At 35.7% G+C, this 27,158-nt stretch overlaps 2 protein-coding genes and 2 long non-coding RNA genes across 4 annotated transcripts in view; 1 reads left to right on the forward strand and 3 right to left on the reverse strand.

Annotated features, from left to right (window-relative positions):
* Positions 1-4,679, reverse strand: part of pwp2h (PWP2 small subunit processome component) — a 68,204-nt gene extending 63,525 nt beyond the window's left edge. The window contains 3 exon segments of the mRNA NM_213047.1: positions 4,081-4,175; positions 4,292-4,404; positions 4,576-4,679. Coding sequence (NP_998212.1) covers positions 4,081-4,175; positions 4,292-4,404; positions 4,576-4,593 — 226 coding nt within the window. The 5' untranslated portion in view covers positions 4,594-4,679.
* Positions 3,127-11,503, forward strand: LOC141385782 (uncharacterized). Its single transcript, XR_012406767.1, has 2 exons — positions 3,127-3,400; positions 10,409-11,503. It is a non-coding gene; the product is annotated as an uncharacterized lncRNA (long non-coding RNA).
* Positions 7,396-9,637, reverse strand: LOC137490016 (uncharacterized). Its single transcript, XR_011015341.2, has 2 exons — positions 9,446-9,637; positions 7,396-8,315 (listed from the first exon to the last, which is right to left on the reverse strand). It is a non-coding gene; the product is annotated as an uncharacterized lncRNA (long non-coding RNA).
* Positions 11,504-14,006: 2,503 nt separating the features above from the next.
* Positions 14,007-27,158, reverse strand: part of gpm6ba (glycoprotein M6Ba) — an 82,699-nt gene continuing 69,547 nt past the window's right edge. Inside the window, 5 exon segments of the mRNA NM_203427.2 lie at positions 14,007-15,673; positions 15,800-17,125; positions 18,094-18,159; positions 18,773-18,846; positions 19,075-19,243. Coding sequence (NP_982251.1) covers positions 16,973-17,125; positions 18,094-18,159; positions 18,773-18,846; positions 19,075-19,243 — 462 coding nt within the window. The 3' untranslated portion in view covers positions 14,007-15,673; positions 15,800-16,972.

Here is a 27,158-nt window from a genome sequence, read left to right on the forward strand (position 1 = left end):
TGTACCATAGAAACTATTTACAGAGAAAGACAGTATCATAAGCCATGTTTCTTTTCGTTCTGCTTAATCAAGTACCCCAAAAAAGATATTTAAAATAAACAAAACAATTAGTGTATTTTGACTGCTTTCTTTAATAACTACATTACACAATAGTAAAGTGAAAAAATTAAAAAGCCTTTATTCACATGGCTAGATCTCTAAAAACCAACGCGTTTCGGCAGAAGTCTGCCTTCATCAGGGTAACCCTGGTTACCCTGATGAAGGCAGACTTCTGCCGAAATGCGTTGGTTTTTAGAGATCTAGCCATGTGAATAAAGGCTTTTTAATTTTTTCACTTTACTCGAGTGCCTTGGACTGATTCTTGTTGCAGATTTGATGAATCCCTTACCCAAAGAGCACCGACCATACATTTGAACTTACCCCAGAGCGCTTTTTGTTTTGTTTTTTCTGAAGTACATTACACAATACTTGTACTTTTACTTTCAGTACTTGAGTAGTAAATTTTGAAATAAACTACTTGCAATACTTAAGTACAAAAAATGTTGAATACTTTTGTACTTCCACTTAAGTATGGTGCTTAAAGAGCACTTCTACTTCTACTCAAGTCAATTTTTGATAAAGCACTTGTACTTTTACTCAAGTATGGGTCTCTAGTACTTTATACATCTCTGCATCTGATTAGTATCATGTTAAATATCATGCGAATGTGCGCGTTTGGTGTGTGATAGTTTAAACTGTCATGTCCGCGCCGTGTCGCGGCGCTTCTGGTTTGCGACCTGCTTGACTGCCTGTTAAAGCGTGAAGTCATGTAGGATTTTACTTGTTGAACGTCTGTGTGGATTGTCAAGACATATTCCCTCATCAAGTCGATAAACTCGATCTCAACATGTATGAAGGACGTTAAAGCCTGCCATGTAAAAAAACGCGCCGATCTTTTGGTTTGAACACGAGTAGAGGTGAGGGACTGTAGCAGTGAAAATTAAAGTACCCGCCCCCATGACGTCATTTAGCGGACCTAGTTGAAAACCAGACAGATCCGCCAGCATAATACAGAGAGTGCTGCAAAGCACATCAAATGATAGGTATTTAAAGGGGGAAAAAGAAAAATATATTAAATATATTAATTTATATTAGACACACATCTGGTGCTTGTATTTGCTCCTGCTATATGTCCACAACTTCACACATTGGGTTAAATTAGGCTTTACAGTTTCCATGTTCAGTCCTTTTTCTTCCACTATATCTTTTTAAGAAAAGGCAGCAGCATTACAACCTGTTATTCAATCAAAAGACAAAGTCAAAGCAGTAGCTGACAGCCAATCTTTCCTAGGCTTAGCAAAACTTGGAAAAATACCTCTGTATTCTTGCAAGTACAATATTTACACAAATATTTCTTATTCAAATCTTCAGCAACGCTATTTAACTCGTGAATTTGTTTATTTACACCTTGACCGATTTTTGTATGACATCGCCATTAAAAATACAATGTTGCTTAACCAGATGGTTTTTTAAGTTACTTTTAAAGAGAGTGTTACTTCAGTCATGTTGTTGTAATGTTTTGAGAAGACTAGTAACACACACAAAAAAAAAAATTAAATCGTGAATCGGTCAAACTTTATAAAAAAACCTAGATTTTTAATTTTTTTTTGCTAAATCGCCCAGCCCTAGATCAGAGTCAGTAAAATGATCCGAACTTCCCATCACTAGTATTTAGCTTTTCACTTCTGCAGTGGCTCTGAACTGTCAAAACAAATAAATCAGATAACATTTTTTTTTTTTTTAATAATGGACGAATGTTTCAGAGGCAGTGTGTAAAATATGGTTTACAAAACATGAGGTCGAATTTAATTCATAATTTTGAATTCAGTGTGCAACAACCTTTACAACTGAACACTGTAACAGGGAATAAATTGTTCTTATTTAAGAACATTTGAGCTAGTTTCAATAGTTCTTTCATTTTTATTTTATTTAAAATAACTCCCATTATGTTATTTAACCTATTATTTTAATGCAACAGACAAGCTGTATGTCAATTTGCTATAAAGAAAAGGAAGTTTTTTTAGTTTTTTTTTGGCATGCTGATTTATGTATAATTGTGAAAATATGTCTATATAATCACCCTGCAATGTTGTAAATATTGTTTTTTTTGCTTTAGGCCATTCTAAGATCAGTTTAAAAAAAAAAAACTATTTTGTGTTTAAAAATATAACATTTTTATTTTTAAACATTTATTCTTCGGCTAATATATCGGTTATTGGGCTCCAAATCTAATGTTACGTATATCGGCCAAAAAAATCCATATCGGTGCATCCCTTTGCAAAATTGAAACGTCATTCAACTCCCACTCAACCTGTACAGAATAACTATAATACAACCATGATTAAGGTAGCAGCGTCGTTATTTCGTGAGTCGATGAATCACCAGTGATCAGGGCCGGATTAACCAATGGGCCTTATGGGCACAGGCCCAGGGGTCCGTGCGCACTAGGGGCCCCTGCGAGGGGGGAGAAAAAAAGACAATTTCGGAGTGTCTTTTTTGGCTAATTGCAAATAGCGCATCTAGTTGGAATAAGCTATTCAGAGTTTACGCCCATTGATGCCTGATTGATAGAGACAACACCAGTAAAGAGCTGTCAATCATTACAGTCGCAGTGGCGCACCTTGTATGGCGCCCAGCATAATCTTTTGACGCGATTAATCATAAACTCGGTTCGAATCCACCATCAGCTGAACTCGTGCTTTTTTTTTTTTTCTCCCCATTTTTAACAGGAAGGAAACATTTTTTATTTTTAACAGGAAGGAAACATTTTTTAAAAATAATGGAAATGTGATATAAAGTCACAAGTGTCTCGTGGGTATTTAATAATGTTTAGCCTTATTATAGGTGCCTCCCTCTCTGCAAACACTATATTGCTCAGACAACTGTATTTCCTCTGAGCAAAAAAATCGCGATCACATATTAATATTATTATTATATTTAAATTGCCTTTTTTTAGTTAACTGAACATAATGCTGTAATTGGTCAAGCGCGGAAACGTCAGTTTTGTATTAACCCGCACTAAACTGAGCGGACTTTAGTGTAACGTTATATCTGTCATAGATCAAAAATGAGTGAACAAGTGGATTTAGCAAACGCGAGAGTAAGAAGAGAGGAGGCATCTTTATTGAGGCATTTTCCATACACACCATCTTTAAACAGACCCATGATCAGGAGAATGAGGGTATAGAAGAAGACGTTATGGTAACTTTAAATGATGAGAAGCTAGCATTAACCAGGCGGAGGAGGCTAACGGCAGCGCAGCGCAAACTGGATTCATTGTGTGAGAGACAGTCAGAAAAAAAGAAAGAGAGGGAGAGAGAGAGAGAAAGGCCAAGAAGAGGAGAGAGACGGGAGAGAAGAGGTATAGTGTGTGTGATTTCGGATACTTTTAGGTTTATAATCAAGTCTTCATCACGAGAAGAGTAGAGAAAATACAGGGAGAGAAGGAGAGAGACAGTAAATCAGTGTTTGTATTATGAAAGACTCAGATTCATAGAACTGGATTGGAGAAGCATTGTGTGTTATATGCCATGGCAATAATATGCTTTATAAGTTTGTAAAAGCAATACATTAAAATACCCTTAAAAAAATTTAAAAAAAAATTATATATATATATATATATATATATATATATATATATATATATATATATATATATATATATATATAGTTTTATTAGTATTTTTATTCAATGCTTTGAAAAATAAGTTAAATCTTTGTAGACTATAAATACATATGTACTATATATCATTTATTTAAATATGTGGGAAACAAATTATAGGTTCATTTTATTTAAAAATTATTATATTATTCTTATTTTTTAAATTCAACTATAGGGGTGCGGCCAGGTAGGGGGCCTTACAAGACAATGTGCCCAGGGGCCCCGGTGTTCTTAATCCGGGCCTGCCAGTGATGACCAAATCACTGAACCAATTGCAAAACAGAAAGGCAATTCAACGTTGATCTAACTATAGACCTGACTGAATCAGGTATTTAGTTGCATCACTGTTAAAATGCCGGTGGCTGGGTACCTTCACATACCTTCATCTATTAGTATAGCAAGATTTCCGTCTGGAGAGATGTCAAAACAAGCAATGTTCTTTGAGGTGGACACCGGTAAGGTTTCTGACTTGTTACTGGGGAAATATAAAACATTTTCTCAACTAAAAGCAGTAAGACGTAACTCACTTAACAGTACTTTGAGCTCACGACCCAATAAACTTAGTCGGGCAGTGAAACGTGTGATACTTACTTTTTCAGATCAAAGACGGAGATGCGGTTGCCTACAGGACTGATGACAGAATCCCCATTTTTAGAGAAAGATATGTTCCCTTGGCGATAAAATGCCCCTAATAAGTTTGAAAACTAAAAAGAAATTAAAATAAGTTTAAATTAAATGTTATCGTACAGATAAAACAAACAACTTTGTATATTTATTTTACAACAGTCTTTATCAAAAATTTACCCAGCAGGCAACCTGATATACATAAATGTTTAAAGAAAACGAGACTCTTTTTATAAGAAAAAAATGAATACCTTGTACGCAAACTTCATATTTTCTAAGACGTTGCAACTGATCTTTCAAGCATCAATACCATGGATCCACACGTGAAAAAAACACACTCTAAACGCACGTGTTCAAGAATACTTCCGGATCATTACCAAACTAAAAGTACTCTACATCTGCATTTTAAAGTCGCCTCGGCATTATTACAAAATTATGACAAATACTGTGTAAAGAAGCAAGTAAAATCAAATAATAATAATTTATAATTATAAATAATTTATTTAGCCTAACTTTAGTTAAAAAACATAATAAAACAACAAATAGTCTCAGAAAAACATAGTTCCCCTAGTTTTTTATTCCCGTTTTGCCTTTTTAAGTCTCTGCTTATGTAACACTTGAGTTAATAAAATAGAGTGCATGTTTATGCATGAAATTTGACATTTTTATGAAAAACTAAAAAAATATATTTCTGTGTAATAATATGTTGATTCTAGCAAACTTTTATATATACAAATGTAGATTTGTTGAAGATTCTCCTTGTTTTAAAGCATTTAAAATGATTTCAACATTTTATATAAATATATAAAACAGGCAAAAACAAAAGGTGCCTTAAAGCTCTCTAAGCTTTTGTCAACTTATATGGACTGACCCCCCTGAAAGTAATGTACTTTCTTTTTTTATTATTTAAGTTTTATTTAAATATAAATATAGATTTATATTATTATTTTTGTACTGTTTTGTTTATTATATGCTGCTTGGATATAATGTTATATATGTTTAACAATGGAAGCTGAAAATGCCTGTTTGTTATTTGAAGTTAAAATGTAAAAAAAAAAAAAACATCCAGATACAATGTCCACCAGATGGCGTCTAGCACGATGCTAAAACCATGTTAAAAGTAACACAAAAACTAAAAGAACAAAGAAAAAAAACAATGTAGATATTTGACATAGTGTTAAACAAATTCATATTCATATTCATACCTTTCCTTTTGTGAGTTCCTGTGATTTAAATGACAAATTTGTACAAACATTCATATAACCCGCACAATCTTTTTTTCATGCTTGAAACAACCACATGACAATAAAACAGGATAAAGCTAGGTTGATAGAAGGTGAATAACAGTACATGAATAAAAACAGGCAAATATTAATAACAAATGAATAATTAAATAAAATTCTTACAAGTGGCCTTATTAATAAAACAACACAACTGGATCGTTTTAATTGCTTCTTTTCTTTCTTCATAAACCAGAATTGAATTTCAGTTAGTACGGTGTTGAATAGTACAAATATACATTTTCAACACCTTATGAAATACTATAAAACAAGTTGTTTGTTAGAAAATTTACACATGTTAATATTAAACAAAATATATAGACTTATTACAAAAACTTTGTTATTTACATTATGGGAAATAAAATACAAAAATTTAAAAATGTACATTAAAGAGTACCTTTTGTTATGAACATAGAAATACAGCATTTTAACATAGGCTAACTACACTGCGATGTGGGGTACAGTTTTCAAATATAAAGAGTTTATATCTTGTAATGACTAATTTTATTTTATTTTAATTTACTGAGAAAATGTTTAACTGGGAAGAATTTATGAATACCTGAGCCTTTTTTTAATGCAAGAAATAACTTTTTCAGAAACACAATATGAAAAAAGGGACAAGGCAAAATATACAAGTTTAAAAGATTTACACCAAGAAAGAGTTTTACAAGCAATAATTATTAGTTTTTTAGGTAGTTCACATATACATCAAAATCTTTTTTTTTTAAACAAAAAAGGGTGTTTCTTTGATAAATTTTACATTTGTGATGGATAATTTATCCCAAAAAGCAGTGAGTTAATTATAAATTTACATATGAGCGAGGTCTAGCTTCAGAGAGTAATGGAAGAATACATATTTTGGTATTATAACCGACCCTTGTTCTGCTCTCCAGGAGAGCCGACGTATCCTTTGATAGCATATTACCCTCTATTTCATGCTTGCGCTATAGCATACACGTACACTATAAATATATAACCATCTTTGAAAATATAAAATTTTTTAATATGATTTTCACAGTTGCAAAACATGTATACAAAACAACAATTTTACCACATTAACATTATCATATTTGTGTCTCTTTTGTAATCTCATAGTGGGAACTGCTATTGTTAGCTAGGCCAAATAATCAGTTTGTGGGATTTCACCAAGTAGGACATGTTCATGCATTAACATCTGTGTTTATTCTATAACAATCAGAATTAAGGGATACATTTACCGTTTATGTTACGTTTAGGCTTACAGTTAGGGTTATGTACACTACTTCTACATGATTGTTGTCCAATATAATTGTATAAATATAACTAAAATTCTCCTCTGATTTTGGGAATAATTTGCAGTTAGGGTTGGGTTTAGGGATCGGGATTAGGTATGATTACATTTTTCAGAAAAAAATTATATCTTAGGATCAACATAGATTTTAATCATATACTTGGCAAAATCACACCCACTGTAACCAATTATATTTGTGAGACACCATTCAAAAGGGTGCGGTTTTGTTCAGTGCTATGTGTGCTGTCAGGGACATCAGCATGATGTGATACAAATCACCTCTGAATGAACAATAGATTTCATGAAGTTCAGTGCCTCCTTCATTTTCCTATTTCAAAGACAAGAAGAAGGTGGAAAGAAATTCATTTTGATCCATTCTCTTTTGTTCTTTAATCAGACAACAATCCATGTCTAACAAACCAAACCAGGTTGAAGTCACCACCTTTGATAAAAGCTTAGGCTATAATTATTAATCTTCTTGCAGAAGTAAAAGTTGAATAAAAACAGTTGCAACAATGATGTGAATTTAATCTGTATATTTTATACACAGCCATTGAACAGGAGAAGCAGGTGACCTTGTGAAAACTTAGTCTGCCATCACAAACAGTGGGCTATTGGCTTCTTTTCATTCCCTTTTTAGCAGCACAGCTTTGTTACCAAAATGATAAAATAAAAGAAAGAAAAAAGAAAGCAAGTCTATTTCTGCAGTCTAACAACATAAATACATGAGAAAGCTTTCCAGGAGAATGCATAGAATATGTTGGGAATAAAGGGTTATGGCCTGGTGGACTTCACAATTGAGGGTTGATGCAAGGCTTTTTGTTGACCACCTCAGAAAGCTGTGACATTGCATTTTAAACATGGATTACGAAAAGGATACGAAAAGCTATCAAAGGTTTAAAGTTTCTATCGCCACAGTCAGAAATACAGTAAGAAAATAAAAGGCGACAGTGACAGTTCTTGTGAAGAAAAGATGTGCTAAACCAAGGAAAAATATCTGAAAAGTAAAGACGAAGAATCGTTAGAATGGTCATAGACAAACAACAGACTTAGACATCTCCAAAGATCACCAGGAACATCTTGCTGCTAATAATGTCACTGTACATCGTTTCACAGTCCAACACACTTTTCACAAAGAACAGCTCAGTGGAAGGGTGATGCAGAAGAAGCCTTTTCTGCATTCTTCCAACAAGAAAAGTCATTAAAACTATGCAAAGTCTCATTTGGACAAGCCTGAACGACAAGCTAAAAATACATGCTTTAATGACTGGCGTCCAGTTGCTTTGACACCCATTTTCAGCAAGTGCTTTAAGAAGCTGATTAAAAAGCACATTTGCTCTGTACTGCCCGCTTACACTGACCCTCTGCAATTTGCATATACAGGATTAACCACTCCACTGATGATGCAATTGCTTTCACCTTGCAAACAGCTCTGTCTCACCTGGAAAACAAAAACACATATGTGAGAATGCTATTTGTGGACTACAGCTCAGCATTTTACACCATAATGCCTGCAAAGCTGGTGGTGAAGCTCCAGGATCTGGGTCTACACAGCTCTCTGTGCAACTGGATCCTGGACTTCCTGTCAAGGTGGTCAGAATGAACAACATTACATCATCCACACTGATCCTCAACACTGGTGCTCCACAGGGCTGTGTTTTCAGCCCACTCCTGTACTCCCTGTACACACATGACTGTACAGCCAAACACAGCTCCAACATCATCGTTAAATTTCCTGATGACACAACGGTGATGAGCCGAATTACCAATAATCATGAGACGGCCTACAGAGAGGAGGTGCACACTCTGACGCAGTTGTGTGAGGAAAACCACCTCTCACTTAACATCAGCAAAACCAAGAAGCAGGTGGTGGATTTCAGGAGAGAGATGAAAGAACACACCCCATCACCATCAACGGCACACCAGTGGAGAGAGTCAGCACTTTCAAGTTTCTTGGAGTACACATCGCTGAGGATTTGACATGGACTGCTCACACAGACGCAGTGCTGAGGAAGGCACAACAACGCCTCTTCTTCCTCAGACGTCTCAGGAGGTTTGGAATGAGCCCTCACATCCTCTGCTCGTTCTACACCTGCACTGTGGAGAGCATCCTTTCTGGCTTTTATCACCACCTGGTATCACCACCACCTGGTATGGAAATAGCACCAGCAGCAGTCGCAAAGGCCTTCAACCTGCTGGACGCGTAGTAGTAAGTTACTTCCCTCAGACTATCAGGCTGATGAACTCTTAACACACCCCACACAGACTCTTCCATACCCCTCACTGCACACCATCAATATGTAGCATGCGCTGCACTTTAACCAATCCATACTTGAAACAATACTGCTTACAACTATTTGGACACCTATTCACTGTACATATCGCTGTCAATTTTACATTGTCCTGTTTTTGCACAATGCAGTGTCTGTATTTTGCACTGTCTGTATTTTGTACTGTCTGGAGCCAGCATCTAAGCTTTTTACTCATCATAGTACACGTCCTGCTGATGATGAAACAATAAAAGTGATTTGTTATTTGATTTGTGATTTGAATCATTTTGGAAAAATATACCTTGGACAGATGCAACAACCATAGGCACTATGCAAGACAGTATAAGAACACAGCATTCCAGTAGAAGAACCTGCTCCCCAAAATGGTCCTGTAAAATATGGTGGAGTGTCAGAGTTGAAGGTCGCATGGATTTCAGGATCAGTCAAGAGGCTGACGTTACAACAGGGTTGGATGTTTCAGCAGGACAATGACCCAAGGCACAGTTCAGGATCTACCAAGGAATTCATGCTCTTACGCTATACAATGTTTTAGAATGACCATCCCAGTCCCCAGACTTGAACATCATTGGAAATCTATGGATTGATTTGAAAAGGGTCGTTCACGCCCGGAACCCATCACACCTGACTGAACTGGAGAAATTTTGCAAGGAAGAATGGCCCAAAATGCCTTCAGCAAGAATTCAGGGACTTGTCCTTGACTATAATAAGCATCTACATGCTGTTATTTCAGCAAAATGTGGCTGTACAAAAGATTACCCAACTATTTGCACCTGTCTGTTTTTCTTATGACTTATATTGCATTGCATCTTTTGATTTAATAAATGTTATATCAGAACTGTAATGTTGCTTTTTCCCTAGGGTGTAAAATATATCCAAATGAAATTGCTGATTGGAAAGGCCATCAGGCTATGGCTTGCAATTATGAAAATTATCAGGGGTGGCCAAACTTTTGCATAAAACTGTTAATATACACACAGTATACAACTTTAAAGTGGATTTATTTAATTAAAAAAAATATTCATTTTCATTTGCACAAATTTATACTATTTAAAGCTCAAATGTTTTAAAAAGTTGTTGACTAATTTATATGAGTTCAGCTGACTCATTTTTTTTTAAGTCTAATAAGTTCAGCCAAGTAAAACTTTGATATATAACTTGTCAACACATTCAATCAATCCAGATAAGTTAACATAACACAAAATGTTAAGTGGTCATAACTAATTGGCACATTAATTTTTTACAGTGCACAAGTCGATGCTTACTCCCCGACGGGAGGCTCCTGGAAGGTATGTAGACCTAGCAGGTGAAGGTAAGAAGATGCAGTGTCATTTGCTGTCCAGTAAGCAAGCATCCATGATTTGAACTTGATCCAAGCTTCGACAACTAACCAATACAGAGAGATTTTTATTGGTAAGAGAGAGAAAGAAAAATAACAAATTCAGTATGTCATGTTGTCAATATGGTTTTAGGGTTTCTTTGTGTTGCATTCTGCATTGGTTTTCATATTGAATGGTGACTGTCATATTTAGAAATGTAAATTCATTGTGTTCACTTTTCAGGTATCTTTTTTTTTTCAATAAAAAAGTAAATAAAAAAGCAAGCATGCGAAATTTCCACAAACCATATAATGACAACAGAAAATGTTAACTGTTGTAATAATAATAAAAAAAAAACTTTAATTTGCTCTTAATTTGGTATTTTAGTTGGTTTATTTGTAGTACACACACACATACACACAGGTAAATGAAGTTACAGATGTGTATAAGAAGTCATTTTTGTTTTTGAAATTTGCCATTGTTGGCATTTGGTATGTGAGCACACAAAAAAATTAAGGCCATAATTTAAATGTGACCAGGTTATGGTTGAGAGGGGATTAAAATATTCATTTAAAAAAAGGGTGGGGCTGCACAGTGGTGCAGTGGGTAGCACGTTCGCCTCCCAGTCAGAAGGTTGCTAGTTCGAGCCTCGACTGAGTCAGATGGTGTTTCTGTGTGGAGTTTGCATGATCTTCCTGTGTTTGCTTGGGTTATCTCCAGGTGCTCCGGTTTCCCCCACAAGTCCAAACAAATGCGGTATACAGGTGAATTAGGTAAGCTAAATTGTCCGTAGTGTATGTGTGTGACTGAGTGTGTATGGATATGTTTCCAATTGATGATGGGTTGAAGCTGGAAGGCCATCCACTGCATGAAACAAATGCTTGATAAGTTGGTGGTTCATTCCGCTGTAGTGATCCGAGATTAATAAAGGGACTAAGCGGAAAAGAAAATGAATGAATGAATGGATTGAAAAGGGTGTAGGAAAATAAAGACATTAGACAAGACCCTTTCAGAAACCTTCCTGCAAAAAAAAAAAAGTAATTAACTGTGTGTTGCCATTTGCGCGAGCGATCGTTGATTTGTTTGAGTCAAAAATGGTATCCAGTTGGATGTTGACACGTTGCTCTGTGAGCGTTATAGCATGTGGTTTAACTGCAGCAACAGATGAAGCTGTTTACAACTTAGGTGTTTGAGTGCACAGTGGGAAACACGGGAAAAGGTGCCATTACTTGATTATTATTACTATTAATAAGAAACAGTCTGCATTTACTTGTGTATTGCACACAAGACAAAAATAACTTTGTATTACTCCTTAGTCTCCTAACTGGAATTCTAAGGAAAAAATGTAAACCCCACTGATCTTTGTTGGTTCGGTGTATGAATTTTTTGAGGCCATAAAAGCATGCTAAATGGTTGGTAATAAATAATAGACACATTTGAGGTCTTCGTGGTCAAAAATCACTGTCACAGGAAATGAATGGGAAAAATCTGAAATATGTACATTCATTGTTGTACATTCAAATTTACCAGCATGCTAAAAAAAAGTGCACAGAGGTAAAGGGGTGACACTTTAAGTGTGAAATACACACTCACACACACTCTGCATAACACAAAATGTTAAGGCTTTTATGTAGTCTTTAGCTAGTTTTTGATGTAATCGTAATGCAAAAATTAACACTTTTAATCACCATGTCAAACAATATCTAAACCTTGTCAAAAAGAAGTAATTTAGCTTGTCTAGTTGTATATTCAAATCCACAATTCCTTAGTAATGTCTAAAAACTAAGGAATTCACAAGCATTGTTGATATAGTAAGTGTTAATTACTGCATAAATATTAACACAAACCCTCTCTAAATTCAAAATAATAGAATTGTCAAAATTGTTTTGATTGCTTTAGTTAAAAAAAAAAAAAAAAGAATACTTTATAGGTGTTTGTCACAACCAGCTAAGACAGCAAGTGTGATTCCCAACTAATGCAAACCACAATGTTAACCCCTGCTGTAAATAATACAGTAAATAACTCTAAAATACCCAGTGTTTTGCTGTAAGGAAATAGTATTTTACTGTAAAACAAGGATTTGTATTAAATTGTGTGTAGTGCAAAGAATAAATTCCAGTAATTTACTTTTTAAATGTTGCTTTAATTTAACAGACTATCTGTCTTATTCTAAACACAGATGTGTTTCCCCTTTAAGGAAGCCAGGTTGATTTTTTTTTTTTTTTTGAGTGTGCTCCACTCTCTGTCTATGAGATCAGAGTCTAATATGTTTTAAGCCTTATATAAAATTTTTTTTAGGGTTTCTAAAATAAGTTTATGCATGAAGTTAAATTGCTGTTATATTAATCTGTGTACCTGAAAGCTATTGTTAGCTGATTAGCATGTCCTCACAACTTTTTACATTACTTTCATTGCAAACAGTAAAGCATGCTTTTCTGGCAACTAAGCCGATTTTATACACATAAAATACATCCTATTTCAGTCTCCTCAATTAGGTAACGTGCACAGAAATCATCACAGAGAATCACAAATTCCCGGCCATTCACACAAAAACTTCCCTTGTCAGGTCCCGGGTTGAAGAATTTTAGTTTGAAGAATTTTTGAGTTGTGTTTCCAACTGTAACTGAAACATTTTGTTGTCTTAAGTTTTTTTTTTTTGTAATCTTTGGATGCTTAGTGTTGGTTGGGCTTTTTACATTGGAATACTGGCAACAGTGCAGAGGCAACTATTGCTAATTAAATGTGAGAAGTGGAAATTTAAATGTACACAATTGTCTAGAACAGAATAACTAAGACTTCTCTATAATATAATATAATATAATATAATATAATATAATATAATATAATATAATATAATATAATATAATATAATATAATAATATTATAATATATAATAATATTATAATAATATAATAATATAATAATAAAAGCTTCTGTCCTTTCTTCCCTGTACCGGTCGTTTACACTTAATACTTTCTTAATCGTATATTAATGTTATAAATATATAACATTTATATATTTTATTATTCAGGCATATACTAATAGTTAACTAATATGTTAATAAATGCTTTATTAACTCAACTTCATGCAGTTTTGTGACTTAATCTATAGTGAGGACTATTTATGCTTTATAAATCCCTTACTTCGAAAAAAGAGTCGGTGGCATGTTCGCCCTGTGTTCACGTGGGTTTCCTTCGGATGTTCCGGTTCTTCCCCAAGTCCAAAGACATGTGGTAAAGGTGAATTGGGTAAGCTAAAATTAACCGTAGTGTATGAGTGCATGTGTGTGAATGAGTGTGTATGGATGTTTTCCAGTGATGGGTTGCAGCTGGAAGGGCATCCACTGCATAAAAGATTTGCTGTATACGTCGGCGGTTCATTCCGCTGTGGCGACCCCAGACTAATAAAGGGACTAAGCCGAAAAGAAAATGTATGAATGAAACCAAGGACACAGTGTTATTATTCTTACACCAGGTGGTGTACAGCAGAAATATAATTGTAATAATAAACACAAAAGAGTTCATGTAGATCATAGAAAATATTTTACTAGAGGATACAAAAATCACTATAGTTAACATCTGACTTCAAAGATAATGCACTATGAAACATCTAAGATTACAGTTTCAATTAACATACGGTGGATTACTGAGGGGGAGGGTGGGGTTGTAGGGTTACTGTCTTTTGTAGTTCATTGAAACAATAGACTACACATCACTTAAAGAGATAGTTCACCCCAAAACTCTATACATGCTATAAACCTGTTTGACTCCTTTTTTTAACAAATAAAAGATAAAACCAATTAAAAACTATTGACTGCTGTAGAATTTGTTTTCCCCAATGGTTACATGTTTTTAGCTTCATTCAAACTTGAATGAAAATCAGTTGAACTGATTTTTAAAATAAAGGTTTGGAACCATTGAGAGAAAGTAAATAGTAAGTGAATTGTGATTTTTGGGGCAACTATCCCTATAAAAATACTGCAGAAATATCTGAAATATACCCCCTTCATGCAGTAATGAGGGACAAATAGAACATCCAGGCACAAATCTGTTTAAAACCAAGCTAAATAGATTTTAGATACGTCCCTTTCACAGATTTTAACATATAGCAAAAAACATCAAATAATTCATAGTAAAACTACTGTATGTGGACAATACTAACATGCATATATTTACATCAGTTAAAAGACAGATCAATAAAAAGATTCATATTGTAAAAGTAGAAATAGAAAGAGAGACAAACGTATTTAGGAAAAAGATACACTGCAAAAACAAGGCTGCATTATTCAACAGTAAATTCAAACCATTATCAGATGTCACATCCACTTAGCAATTACTCACACTAAAGAGTCACAGTCATCTAAAAAAAAAAAACGTGGTAAACAACACTCTTTCCATAATTAGTCATAAGTCTGATAAACACCTTGCTTAAATCTTTATTTGAGATTGTTTTGTATTTTGGACAAACACAGCTATGAAAAAATAAGAGACTACTTGACAATTTACAGTTTCTTTAAATCTACAATTTGTAGTTACTGATGTGTTTCATTTAAATGTAATTTTTGTCATGCAGGTAGCTTCTGATGTATATATCACTATACAGAAATGGTTGCATGTTGTTCAGACAACACATTACCATTGATTTAACTTAAAAACAGTAAAGAAATCTATATTTCTTAACAAGTGTAATTTTTTCAGGAGAAAAACATCTAAACTATATATTTTTTCTAAAATCTGGAAGGAATTTCTCAGACCTTAAACAAAGGTGAATAAAACAGTGTAACTTTTATTGTCAAGTGGTCTCTCTCTCTCTCTCTCTCTCTCTCTCTCTCTCTCTCTCTACAGTTAAAGTCAGAATTATTAGCCCCCCTGAATTATTAGCACCCCTGTTTATTTTTTTCCCCTAATTACTTTTTGACGGAGGGAAAACACATTTCTAAACATAATAGTTTTAATAACTCATTTCTAATAACCGTTTTCTTTTATCTTTGCCATGATGACAGTAAATTATATTTTACCAAATATTTTTCAAGACAATTAAAGTGACACTTAAAGTGAAATGTAAAGCTTAACTAGGTAAATTAAGTTAACTGGGCAAGTCAGGATATTTAGGTAAATCATTGTTTATCAATGGTTTATTCTGCAGAAAAAAAGAAAAAAAGGAAAAAAATACATATATATTTATATATATATATATATATATATATATATATATATATATATATATATATATATATATATATATATATATATAGCTTTAAGGGGCGTATAATTTTGACCTTAAAATTTAAAACTGGTTTTATTTTAGTATAAAACAAATAAAACAGACTCTCTCTAGAAGAAAAATACTGTGAAAAATTCCTTGCTCTGTTAAACATCATTAGGAAAATATTTAAAAGAGAAAAAAAATTCTAAGGAGGGCTAATAATTTGGACTTTTTTCCCCTGGTTTGTATGTATGTTTATGGTAATAAAATTTCTATTATAAGATTAGTGCAATTTGTCAAAAGCCAGTACTTTCCCCAACAAAAAGAGAGTTGGAATGAAGTGGTGAATTCAGTGATTCAGATCAAAAAGAAAAATTCTACATACACAGACATTAATGCGCACCCTGGCGTCCATATCTCTCTTCACACAGACAGACACAAACTCACTCACACACACATACAGGTACACACACACACACACACACACACACATACACACGTGCGTGTGTGTCTGTGTGTGTTTGTGTGTGTGTGTGTATATATATTTATACATATATTAGGGATGCCACAGTTCTCAATGTAATATTGAACAGTACGGTACAACTTCCATGGTTCAATACGCGGTTTGTACATGGGCTATCAGTAGCTGTGAGATTTCATTGTTCATTTTTTTAATGCAATCCACTTGGAACTACTGTACTTTTCTTGGCTTTTCAGTAAAACAAAATGAGTATTGCAATAAATCGTTTAAATTTTTTTATACTTACTGTTTCTATTGCCTATAGAAAAAAAAGAAAAAAAAAGAAAAAAAAACACGTGTCAAGCCATGAGAACTGAACCGAACCGAGGTATGTATTGAATCGTGGGCTAAGTGTGTTGTTGCATCCCTAATATATATATTCATTCCCCAAAAGGGATGTCTGTGAGCTGTGAGGAGTTAGTGCAGACTTTCTATTCTTTGTGGTGCCTCACCAAGACAATACATCATAAAACAAAACATAACCCAGTGATAATCATTTCATTTTTTTTTCTACCATCAAATTGATGAGCAAATAACATATCATCAGATTCATTATCTACATTTGGTATGGTTCAACTCATGTTAAATTTGGTTAAAAGAATATATAGTTGTCATTATTGTTATGATGTATTGTCAGGATAGTTCACCACTAGTAGTATTAGTGTTCTAGAAAGCAAGAGGTTGAAAATAAAACAGAGAGGAGTTAGACTTTAGAGATGGGAAATAGATTTAGACAGAGGTGGGATAGAACAGTTTGGAAAACTATTTATGAGTATGAATTGAGACCCTCCTTAGAGCGTGACTGCACATCCTGAAGTTCTTGATCATCCCTGGTCTTTATGTCCTGATAGGCATGGGTCTGCTGACATGCCCCCTTCAGATAGGCCCAGTTTGCTGCCAAGATCATCAGGTAGTGGATCTGTAGACAGCAGAGATGGGGAGGACAAAAGAGATAGAGTAACAGAAAGGAAGAAAGAAGTGGAAGGAAGGATTTGTCATCATGAGTAAGTTAGTTAGTTAAAGCCAGCTCTAAGTGTTAGAACAGTATTGAATAATTGCCATAAAACTACTTCAAATTATTATGGTGAATTATAATAGCTGCACTACACAGAAATCAATATTAGTAGATTAGAATATAATCAAAAGAAAAGGCACATATAGTAAAAGCCATTTAAAGACGCATATATTTGGATATAATATTAAACATCAAAAATACAAAGTAAAAATATGAGAAAGGTTACCTTTACAACAATTAATTATTACTCAATCACATTTTCGGAACACCGAAATTGTACCTTATTATGTTATTATATTATTAAATATTATGTAAAGAATACCAAAAGCAATGAACTATAACAAATTCTAATGCAAGTAGTATTCAGAGGAATCTAATTGTACACGGAATGGATTTTTTTATTTTATTTTTTGCATAAATTTACATAATAGCCTGAAATACATTATAGCCTGATTCTGTCCTTTTTTAATTTAAATACCATGCATTAGGCATTACTGAGCCCAAAGAAGTCACAATCTATTTTTAATTTAATCATAAAGTTTAAATAAGCAGTTATTTTGGATTGATGTATGATCTTACATTGACTGCCTTGATGTGATTACCATTATCAGTTAAGAATTAAAGGAAATAACTGAGTAACATATAATTCATAATTACACTGGAACACTTTTCTGAATCATCCAAAAATACACAGACACATGTGTTGGACAAAAACTTTTGTAGGACTGAGAAGGTTTGAAGACATCTAAACCATTACAAAAAACACATTTACCATAAAAAGAAATAATTCTGGACATAAAATAAATACTTTACTACAACAAAATAATAATAAAAAACATTAACATTACATTGCAATAAACATGAATTCTTACCAGTGCAATCACTGTGGCACCAGCTCCAGCACAGGCAACAATATAAAGATGGTAGGACAAATAGAACTGCAAAGAAAAGTTTCCGAAATCCATTAAATATTTTATGTTCTCTTTTAAATATTTTATGTTCTTGTTTTATTGTCTTAATTATGGTGTGTGTGTGTGTGTGTGTGTGTGTGTGTGTGCGTGTGTGTGTGTGTGTGTGTGTGTGTGTGTGTGTGTGTGTGTGTGTGTGTGTGTGTGTTATATTTCTAAATAAGTACAATATTTATTATAATATAAAAAAATGTATATTCCACAATGGTGTTTTGTGGTTTTTAAGTACTGTACACTTAGTTTAAGCAAAGCTGTTTTCTTGATTATCCACAGTTTTAGATTTTGTCAATTTTAAATAGGATACAGCAAGAAAGAATGTTTATCCAGTACATGTGTCATCTTCTGAAAAAAATTGGAAATATAGTGTGAAAACTGAAATATATCTATTATATGCAATATATAAACAAGTAGCCTGCTGTAAACATAAATCACGATATACAGTACAAGCTAAATAGCAGCAACAACTGCATTTATTGGCATACCTTTGCTCAGTTTGCTAAGTTATGTGTTTTTGTAAAAATATATATGCAAAATATAATTTTAAGATTTTTTAAAATTATTTTCCAGAATCAATGCTTTTTACCTCACTGGTATTGCAGATGTCGCTTAGTGTGGACCCACAGGCTTTACCAGGGTTCGCATTCCATGGGATGATTCCTGAAAAGTATTACAAGTATTACACATATCTGTCTAAGCACTACTTAAGCTTTACACTTATTCTTTACAGGTTATTGAATGAAATGAATAGTAACATCATTTACAATTTTTAGCAAATTATACTTATAAAAGGAAAAGTACACTTTTAAGCCCAGACAAATTTATCCTAACCACTGTATTTTCAATAACATCAAAGAATTCACAGAAAAGGGTGGTCAGTGTGTTTACCATACTGCCGCACATCAACACAGATGTTGTCCACAGAGGTGAGATTGGCAATTGGGGATTTCATGGCACCACATGTGGTCCACATGTTATAAAAGAGGAAAACAGGCACAGCAGAAAATCCAAAGATGCCTAGCCATCCCAAGCCCAGAATATAGGTGAGGAATACAAACTAAAAAAACAAAAAAAGACAGGTTCAGTTTTAGGCTTACTTATTCATTCAATACCCATATATCTAATTTCATAATGACGTGAATAATCTCATAGCTTTGATCCCGTTTAAATCCTGCAGTGCATACAGTATAAATGTGACCCAGAATAATGACCTATTTACCGCTGTATCACCTTGCATATGTTGCCACTAGATTATGACAGTCACTCATTTGAACATACACATATCATTTTCAGAAATATCTAAAAAAATCAGATCTGCATCTTTTGCAATCAGAAACACACATCTTATACAAAAATGACTGCTACTGGACTGCAAAAATTAAGGAAATTCAGGTATATATCATTGATGGCATCCAACTTTACCTCAGGACTTCAGTGAAGAGGGGAAAATGTTTATGTATGTGTCAGGCTCACTGGAAAAAATGTAGCTTCTTGCATTAAACTCTTATTCTAACTAATAGCAAATTTGCTGAAGGAAACAAACCAGTCCTCTATGAACTGCCACCTAATCGTGGTGGAGGGGTTTGAGTGCCTGAGTGATCCTAAGAGCTATGTTGTCGGGGGCTATTGTCAAAAAGGTCTTTGGTGACAGTTCAGACTAAGTGTGATTTTAAAAAACCTTATGAGCTTAATGACTTTGAGGACCTTGACGTCAAATGGGGCCCCACCCTGGAGTCAGGCCTGGGGTTGGGGCTCGTATGCAAATACCTGGTGGCCGTTTTTTTTTTTTTTTTCCATGGAACCCTGTGGGCTTAGCACAAAGAAGCAACGGGGGACCATCCTCCTGCAGGCCCACCACTTGCACGGGGAGCCGTAAGTGACCAGTGCATTGTGGAACGGCTGGTCGTCGAAAGTTAGGACCACGACAACCTGATCGTTGGGCACAGAAACTGGCTCTTGGGACATGAAATGTCACCTCACTGGGAGAGAAGGAACCCAAGCTTGTGCGGGTGGTGGAAAGGTACCAACTAGAGATAGTAATGCTCACCTCCACACACAACCGGGGCTTTGGAACTCAACATCTTAAAGGCTGATTTATACTTCTGCGTCAAACGCCAGCGTATGCTACGGCGCTGATGCATAGCCCTTCGCCGTGGCCGTCGGCGTGGCTGACGTGCACCTCTCAAAAATTGTAACTACACGTCGCAACGACGCGTAGCGCAAGCTCTGTGATTGGTCGGCTTGGTAGCGCTGACGAGTCTGGGCGGGACCGAGAGCCGCGCGAACCCAATATAGCGATTGTTTACAAGTGTGGAGTCCTGTGAAGGAGCTCCGGATGGAAAGTTTTGTTTTGTGTTTACCTCATAGTTAAAGTTGCTGCACGTCCGCCGGTTGCTGCCTCAAAATGAGCGAGTTTGAGCCACTTGTACATCCCGGAAGTGTTCAGGAAAAGCAAAACAACAGCGAAGAAACTCGACACAGAGGAACATTTACACCTCACTGCCAACTAGCGTTTCGGAAGCGTTGCATGTGCCGTGGGTTACGCCGGTCACTTGACGCAGAAGTATAAATCAGGCTTAAGCCACCATGTGTGAGAGTTTTCCGCGGTGAACGAGAGGGTCACCTCACTGCGCCTTCGGGTCAGGGATAGGTCTTTCACTGTGGTTTGTGCCTACGGGCCAAACACCAGTGCAGAGTACCCGGCCTTCTTGGACTCCTTGGGAGGGGTGCTGGAAGGTGCTCAGACTCTACTGGGGGACTTCAATGCCCACGTGGGTAATGACAGAAGAACAAATTGAGAGAATCGAGAAGAACGGCTTCCCTGATTGTACTGTATGGTGTTTCGTTTTGTAAGCTGTGCATTGGTTTATTTAAGTGGTGTAATTGTGACATCTAGTGGCGGAAAATGTCATTGCGCCATTCTTTACAACAACCTGATGTTTAAAAAGTCATAGAAGAAGAGACTGTGATCGCCATGCAGAGACGCGTTGTTGTTTGCTTTCAGCCCCTGTGATAGAAACGACTGTAAGTTACTAATTTTATTTTGAAAATATCTGCAATACTTTTTTTGGGTTAAATTGATTAAGGAGGGTCAGTATTGACATGTTTAATGCTTGATGCTTCTAAATGCTAACGAGCTTTCATATAGATGCACGTCATTAAAGTGGCTGGATTGTTTATTTAGCTGTTTGACATTAGTTTAAATATGTCAGTTTATGTTTATAAATATAAAATATGTATATTATTTGTGATATTTCGTAATCACTTTGTAATTTTTACCTTTTGTATTTTTCCTTTTTAGTTTTACAAGTAAATCAAGTAAAAGTGCTTCACATTCGGAAGAAGAAAGTGTAATGGTGCTTTATTTCTGTTAACTATCTGTCAAGCTTTGGTTCAGAACACCATTGCCAGGGCAAAATACTGATCTAAATCCGAGTGGTGTTCTGTTATTGGATTTCTGTGCTAATCACAGTTTGTCCATAACAAACACCATATTTGAGCATAAGGGTGTCCATCAGTGCACATGGCACCAGGACACCCTAAGGCTAAGGTCAATGTTCGACATTGTGGTTGTATCATCTGTTCTCCGACCATATGTCTTGGAAACTCGGGTAAAGAGAGGGGCAGAGCTGTCAACTGATCACCACCTAGTGGTGAGTTGGATCCGCTGGCAGGGGGGAAAGCTGGACAGACCTGGCAGACCCAAACGTATCCTCTTGGAACGCCTGGCTGAATCTAAAGTCAGAGTGATTTTTAACTCTCACCTCTCGAAGAGCTTTGACCAGATCCCGAGGGAGGCTGGAGACATTGAGGCCAAGTGATCCATGTTTTCCCACTCCAATGTTGATGATGCTGTGAGGAGCTGTGGCCGTATGGTCTGTGGTCCCTGTCTAGGTGGCAATCCACAAACTCGGTGGTGGACACCAGAAGTAAGGCGTGCCATCAAGCTGAAAAAGGTGTCCTACAGGGCTTGGTTGACTTGCAGGACTCCTGAGGCAGCTGATGGGTTCCGGCAGGCCAAGTGTACTGCAGCCCAGGTAGTTGCGGAAACAAAAACTCGGGTCTGGCAAGAGTTCAGGGAGACCATGGAGGAAGATTATCAGTCAGCCCCAAAGAGACCGTCAGGAGGGGAAAGCAGCTCCACATCGACACTGTTTGCAGTGGAAGTGGGTAGCTGTTGACCTCGACTGGTGATGTTTTTGGACAGAGGAATACTTTGTGAATCTCCTTAATCCCACTGACATGTCTTCTATTAAAAAGCAGAGACTGAGGAAGCAAGGGTGGCCTCATCCATCACCCAAGCTGAGGTCACTGAGGTAGTTAGCAAGCGTAACAGTGGCAAAGCAGCAGGAGTGGATGAGATTCACCCTGTTTGTCTTAGGTCTCTGAATATTGGGGAGCTGTGTTGGCTGACACGTCTCTACAATATCGCATGGAGGTTGGGGACAGTACCTCTGGATTGGGCAACTGGGATGGTGGTTCCCATTTGTAAGGAGGGGGTGGACCGGAGGGTGTGCTTCAACTATAGGGGGATCACACTCCTCAGTCTCTCGGGAAAGTCTATGCCAAGGTACTGTAGAGGAGGATGCGGGCTGTGGTTGAACCTAGGAACCAGGAGAAACAATAGCCGCGTTTCCACTATCGCGGCTAAAGCGAGTGAGCCAGGGCGAGCCAAGGCCAGTGGCGTTTCCACTGTCACTTCCGGGGCCTAATCGGGCCAAAGCGGCGCTTTCTTGGGGCCAGCGGCCGGCCTTTTTCGGCCCGCCGAATACCTTGGGCCAAGGAAGGCCAGTTGGGGCTTCGGGGCGGAGTGAAAGGAGAGGCGGGCAGTTTTCTGATCGCACATGAGTACATGTGCCAAACAAATAAAGAAATAAGGGAAATAAAACATCTAGCCTTATAGTCTTTTTGCGTATGATCACCCTTATGTTTCCCTTTTAAATGTAAGGCTGCTGCATAAAATAATAAAGTAGTTTTAATTTATAGTGACGTTCTTTGCTGCGTCCTCCTTTATGTTTCAATAACGCATAATAATCTTAACACCATATTAAAGACACAGCAGACAGTAAAGGTTTTCGAGAGTTTTTGTCAAGTTTAAAATGTTTGTTTGTGCGCGTTTAGATGCCTGGATGTGTGTGTGAGACTGGGCAAGAGTGCTCCTTCACAGCTCTGTTATCCCGCGAGCTGCTTTTTTCTTTATTTATTTTGGAGATAATACACAATATAAATACAACAGAAAGACATAAAACTTAACAAATTACATGCCCTCTTTCGTAGACTTTAAACACTATAGTGTCATATCTTGATAAAATAGCCTAAGCTATATTGAAATATAATTTAAAGAATTACAAATATCGGATATATATAAAATCGCATTAAATAAATAAATAAACCAATATAAAATAAACAAATACTAGCTATATGTAGGTAGCCTATATACAATACATAAATCAAACCGTTGTAAAGCCACATATAGCCTATAACTTTCATTTTACAACGACCTATCTGAAAAAAAAGATTTTATATTTTATAAAAACTTTAAGATTTAATATTTTATAAAAACAATTAACACCGGTGAAGGTTTGAAATATTATTTATAAAGTATTTGGATGCGATGATATTAATCAAATCGAACTTGGAGAAGGCATTTGACCATGTCCCTCGTGGCATTCTGGGGTCAGAGGTGCTCTGTTAAGAGTGGTCTCATTCCTGTAAAAACAGAGTAGGAGTTTGGTTCACATTGCCGGAAGTAAGTCAGACTTGTTTCCAGTGCATGTTGGACTCCAGCAGGGCTACCCTTTGTCACCAATTCTGTTCATAATTTTTATGGACAATTTCAAAGCACACCCTTGGGCTGGAGGGGGTCTGGTTTGGGGACCACAGGATTTCATCTCTGTTATTCGCAAACAATGTTGTTCTGTTCGCTTGGACCTTCAGCATGCACTGGGGCAGTTTGCTCCAGAGTGTGACATTGCTGGAATGAGAATCAGCACCTTCAAGTCTGAGGCCATGGTGCTCTACTGGAAAAAGGTGGTTTGCAATCTCCCTGCTTTTGTTCATGAAAGAGAGAAGGATGGAACGTCAGATTGACAGGTGGATTGGTGCAGTGGCAGCAGTAATGTGATCAATGTAGTGTTCCATTGAGGTAAAGAAGGAGCTGAGCTCTTGATTCACTGGTCAATCTATGTTTCTACTCTCACCTATGGTCATGAGCTTTGGGTCATGAATGAAAGGACAAGATCCCGGATACAAATGGTCGAAATGAGATTCCTTCGCAGAGTGGAAGGAATCCCCCCGGAGGAGCTTGAGGAAGTGTCTGAGGAGAAGGAAGTCTGGAGTTCTCTCCTAAGACTGCTACCCTAGCCCTATTGCACTGGCTTCCTGTGAAATTCAGAGTTTATTTTTAAAATCCTTCTTTTCACATATAAAGCATTCCACAAATCTGTACCGGTCTCTTATCAGTGAACTTATCAGGTCTCGCTGCAAATCGGGCTCGCTGCAAATCAAAAGGTGATTGAGCTTTCTGTGTTGCGGCCCCAAGGCTCTGGAACAGTCTCCTATTGAACATCAGAATTTCTCCATCATTGGATGCTTTTAAATCTAACTTAAAGCCTTATTTTCCCTCCCTTGCCTTTGAGGGACGCATACATGTTATCTATTATCTGTATTTTAGTATTACATAAATACATATACTTTTCATTTTCTTATATTTTTAATACAAGTTTTATTTTTTTATTAAATATTTTATTTTATTGTAAAGCATTTTGGATCAACTACGGTTATGTAAAATTGTACAATTTTTCAAGTTATATTCCATGAGACCTGTGCCCATACCATAGCACTTTAAATTGCAGTTGAAATGTTATACAAGCTTAGTTAATGAACTACAGTAGAAAAGGCATATGTATGAAGTCAGTTATGCTATGCAAACACCAGGATGTATTAGGTTACAAATCATGCGTAGTGTAGCGTAGAACACTGTATTTGTCTAAGTTAAGTATTTGTATTGTGTAGGTTACACTGTTAACCCTTACTGTAGATTATGCAGTAAATAACTGTAAAATAGCCAGTGTTTTGCTGTAAAAAAAGGAAACAGTATTTTACTGTAAAAGGAGCAGGATTTGTATGAAATTTTGCAGTGCAAAGAATAAATTACAGTAAATTATTTTATGTACCCATTACAGATAGTTACTGTGATAATAAATGGTAAATTACTGCTCAACCATTATTACCCCATGTACTCTGATGCTTTATGTTGATATATATATATATATATATATATATATATATATATATATATATATATATATAAATATATATATATATATATATATATATATATATATATATATATATATATATATATATATATATATATATATATATATATATATATACTGTTCAGTTTTGGTATGGTCAGTATTGAGGACAAAGTGAGACAATGCATTGATGATGAGCTAAATTTCTCTGCAGTCATCTCTGTGTTTTCTTTGGTTCCTTTTATGTTTTTAACATTGAGTATCAGGAGTCAACCAATGTCAATGTCACAGAGCTATTTAAAAGGTAAAGATATCAACGAGATGCATTTAAAGGCAAAAATATTCACACAGAGCAACCAAATTATCACAATAATTTTTATAACTTTGTTTACTATTCTATAATTAATCTAATTTGCCTAGTTTAGCCTATTGTTAAGCTTTTTTAATTGCACTTTAAGCTGAATATTAGTATTTTGCTAAATAACTTGTAAAAATGTGTTATTTAAAAATATCTTAAACAGCACGTACATACATGTTTGCAGAGACTCAATGAATTTGTTTGGAAAACTTCAAATGAAGTAGGTAAAAGTGGCATTAACAGTGTAGTATAAAGACTTTCCTAAATAAATGTATTAATCAGGTTATTTTATTTATTTATTTATTTTTATTACTACAGGTTTGGAACAACATGAGGATCAGATTATTTATTTATTTTTTTGCTTTGGATGAAGTTTTTATATTTTTATTGTTTTTATTCAATGATATGTGCATAATTATGATAAATGTAGGCAATTCCTTTGAAAATATGCTATGTACCAGGGATGTCAAACTCCTGGGGCCTCATGTATCAACGCTGCGTACGCACAAAAACTTTGCGTACGCACAAAAACTTTGCGTACGCCAGGTTTCACGCTCAGAATCGCTCACGTTTGGATTTACTAACAATGAACTGAACGTGGGAATTTGCGCAGGTTCACGGCAGCTTTCTGGCAGGCGTACGCACATTTTTTGTGCGTGTCTGTTTTATTTCCATTGGCGACTCCTAGAGGCAGTTGTGTTAAATTCTTCTCTACAAAGTGTCTGATCCTTGCAATGGCGTCTGTATGAGACGGGTTCATATAGTAGGTATGTAAGATTTCCATACCATACAGTTGACCAGCTAAACATTAAAGCACAATTTGCAGCGGTCGCCTGTTTTCCCAATGTAATCTGAGCTATCTACTGCACGCACATTGCTATAAAGACACTATGTGAAGATAAATTTGCATGCGTGAATCAGAAACATTTCCATTCAATAAATGTGCAAATAAAATATGATGCACAAACTTATTGATGATTCCTACTTGTCTTTCTCGTGATAAATAGTGGGCAAAATCTGATATGTAGCGGGGAAAAAAAAGAAGAAGGAATTCATCAGACGCTGGATTCGAGCCGAGTTTATGCTCGAACGTGTCAGAACATGATCATATGCTTCTTATGAGGTGCGCCACTGAGACTGCAAAGGGTACTACAACATTTTACAGATATAAACCACACTATTTCTTTTTTAAATGCATTCAGTGCGATGTTCAGACCCAACTGTGTTAACCGTATCAGCTAAACTCTCCCACTCTATTTTTTTTCTTTTGTTGTTAATTCCGCCGAACAAACTTGCAAATAACACCGCTTTTCTCCGGTCTACCTCCGAAAGCAGCACCTCCATTTCACATTCTG

The sequence above is a fragment of the Danio rerio genome, chromosome 1 (genome assembly GCF_049306965.1).
Source record: "Danio rerio strain Tuebingen ecotype United States chromosome 1, GRCz12tu, whole genome shotgun sequence".
NCBI classification, from domain to species: domain Eukaryota; kingdom Metazoa; phylum Chordata; class Actinopteri; order Cypriniformes; family Danionidae; genus Danio; species Danio rerio.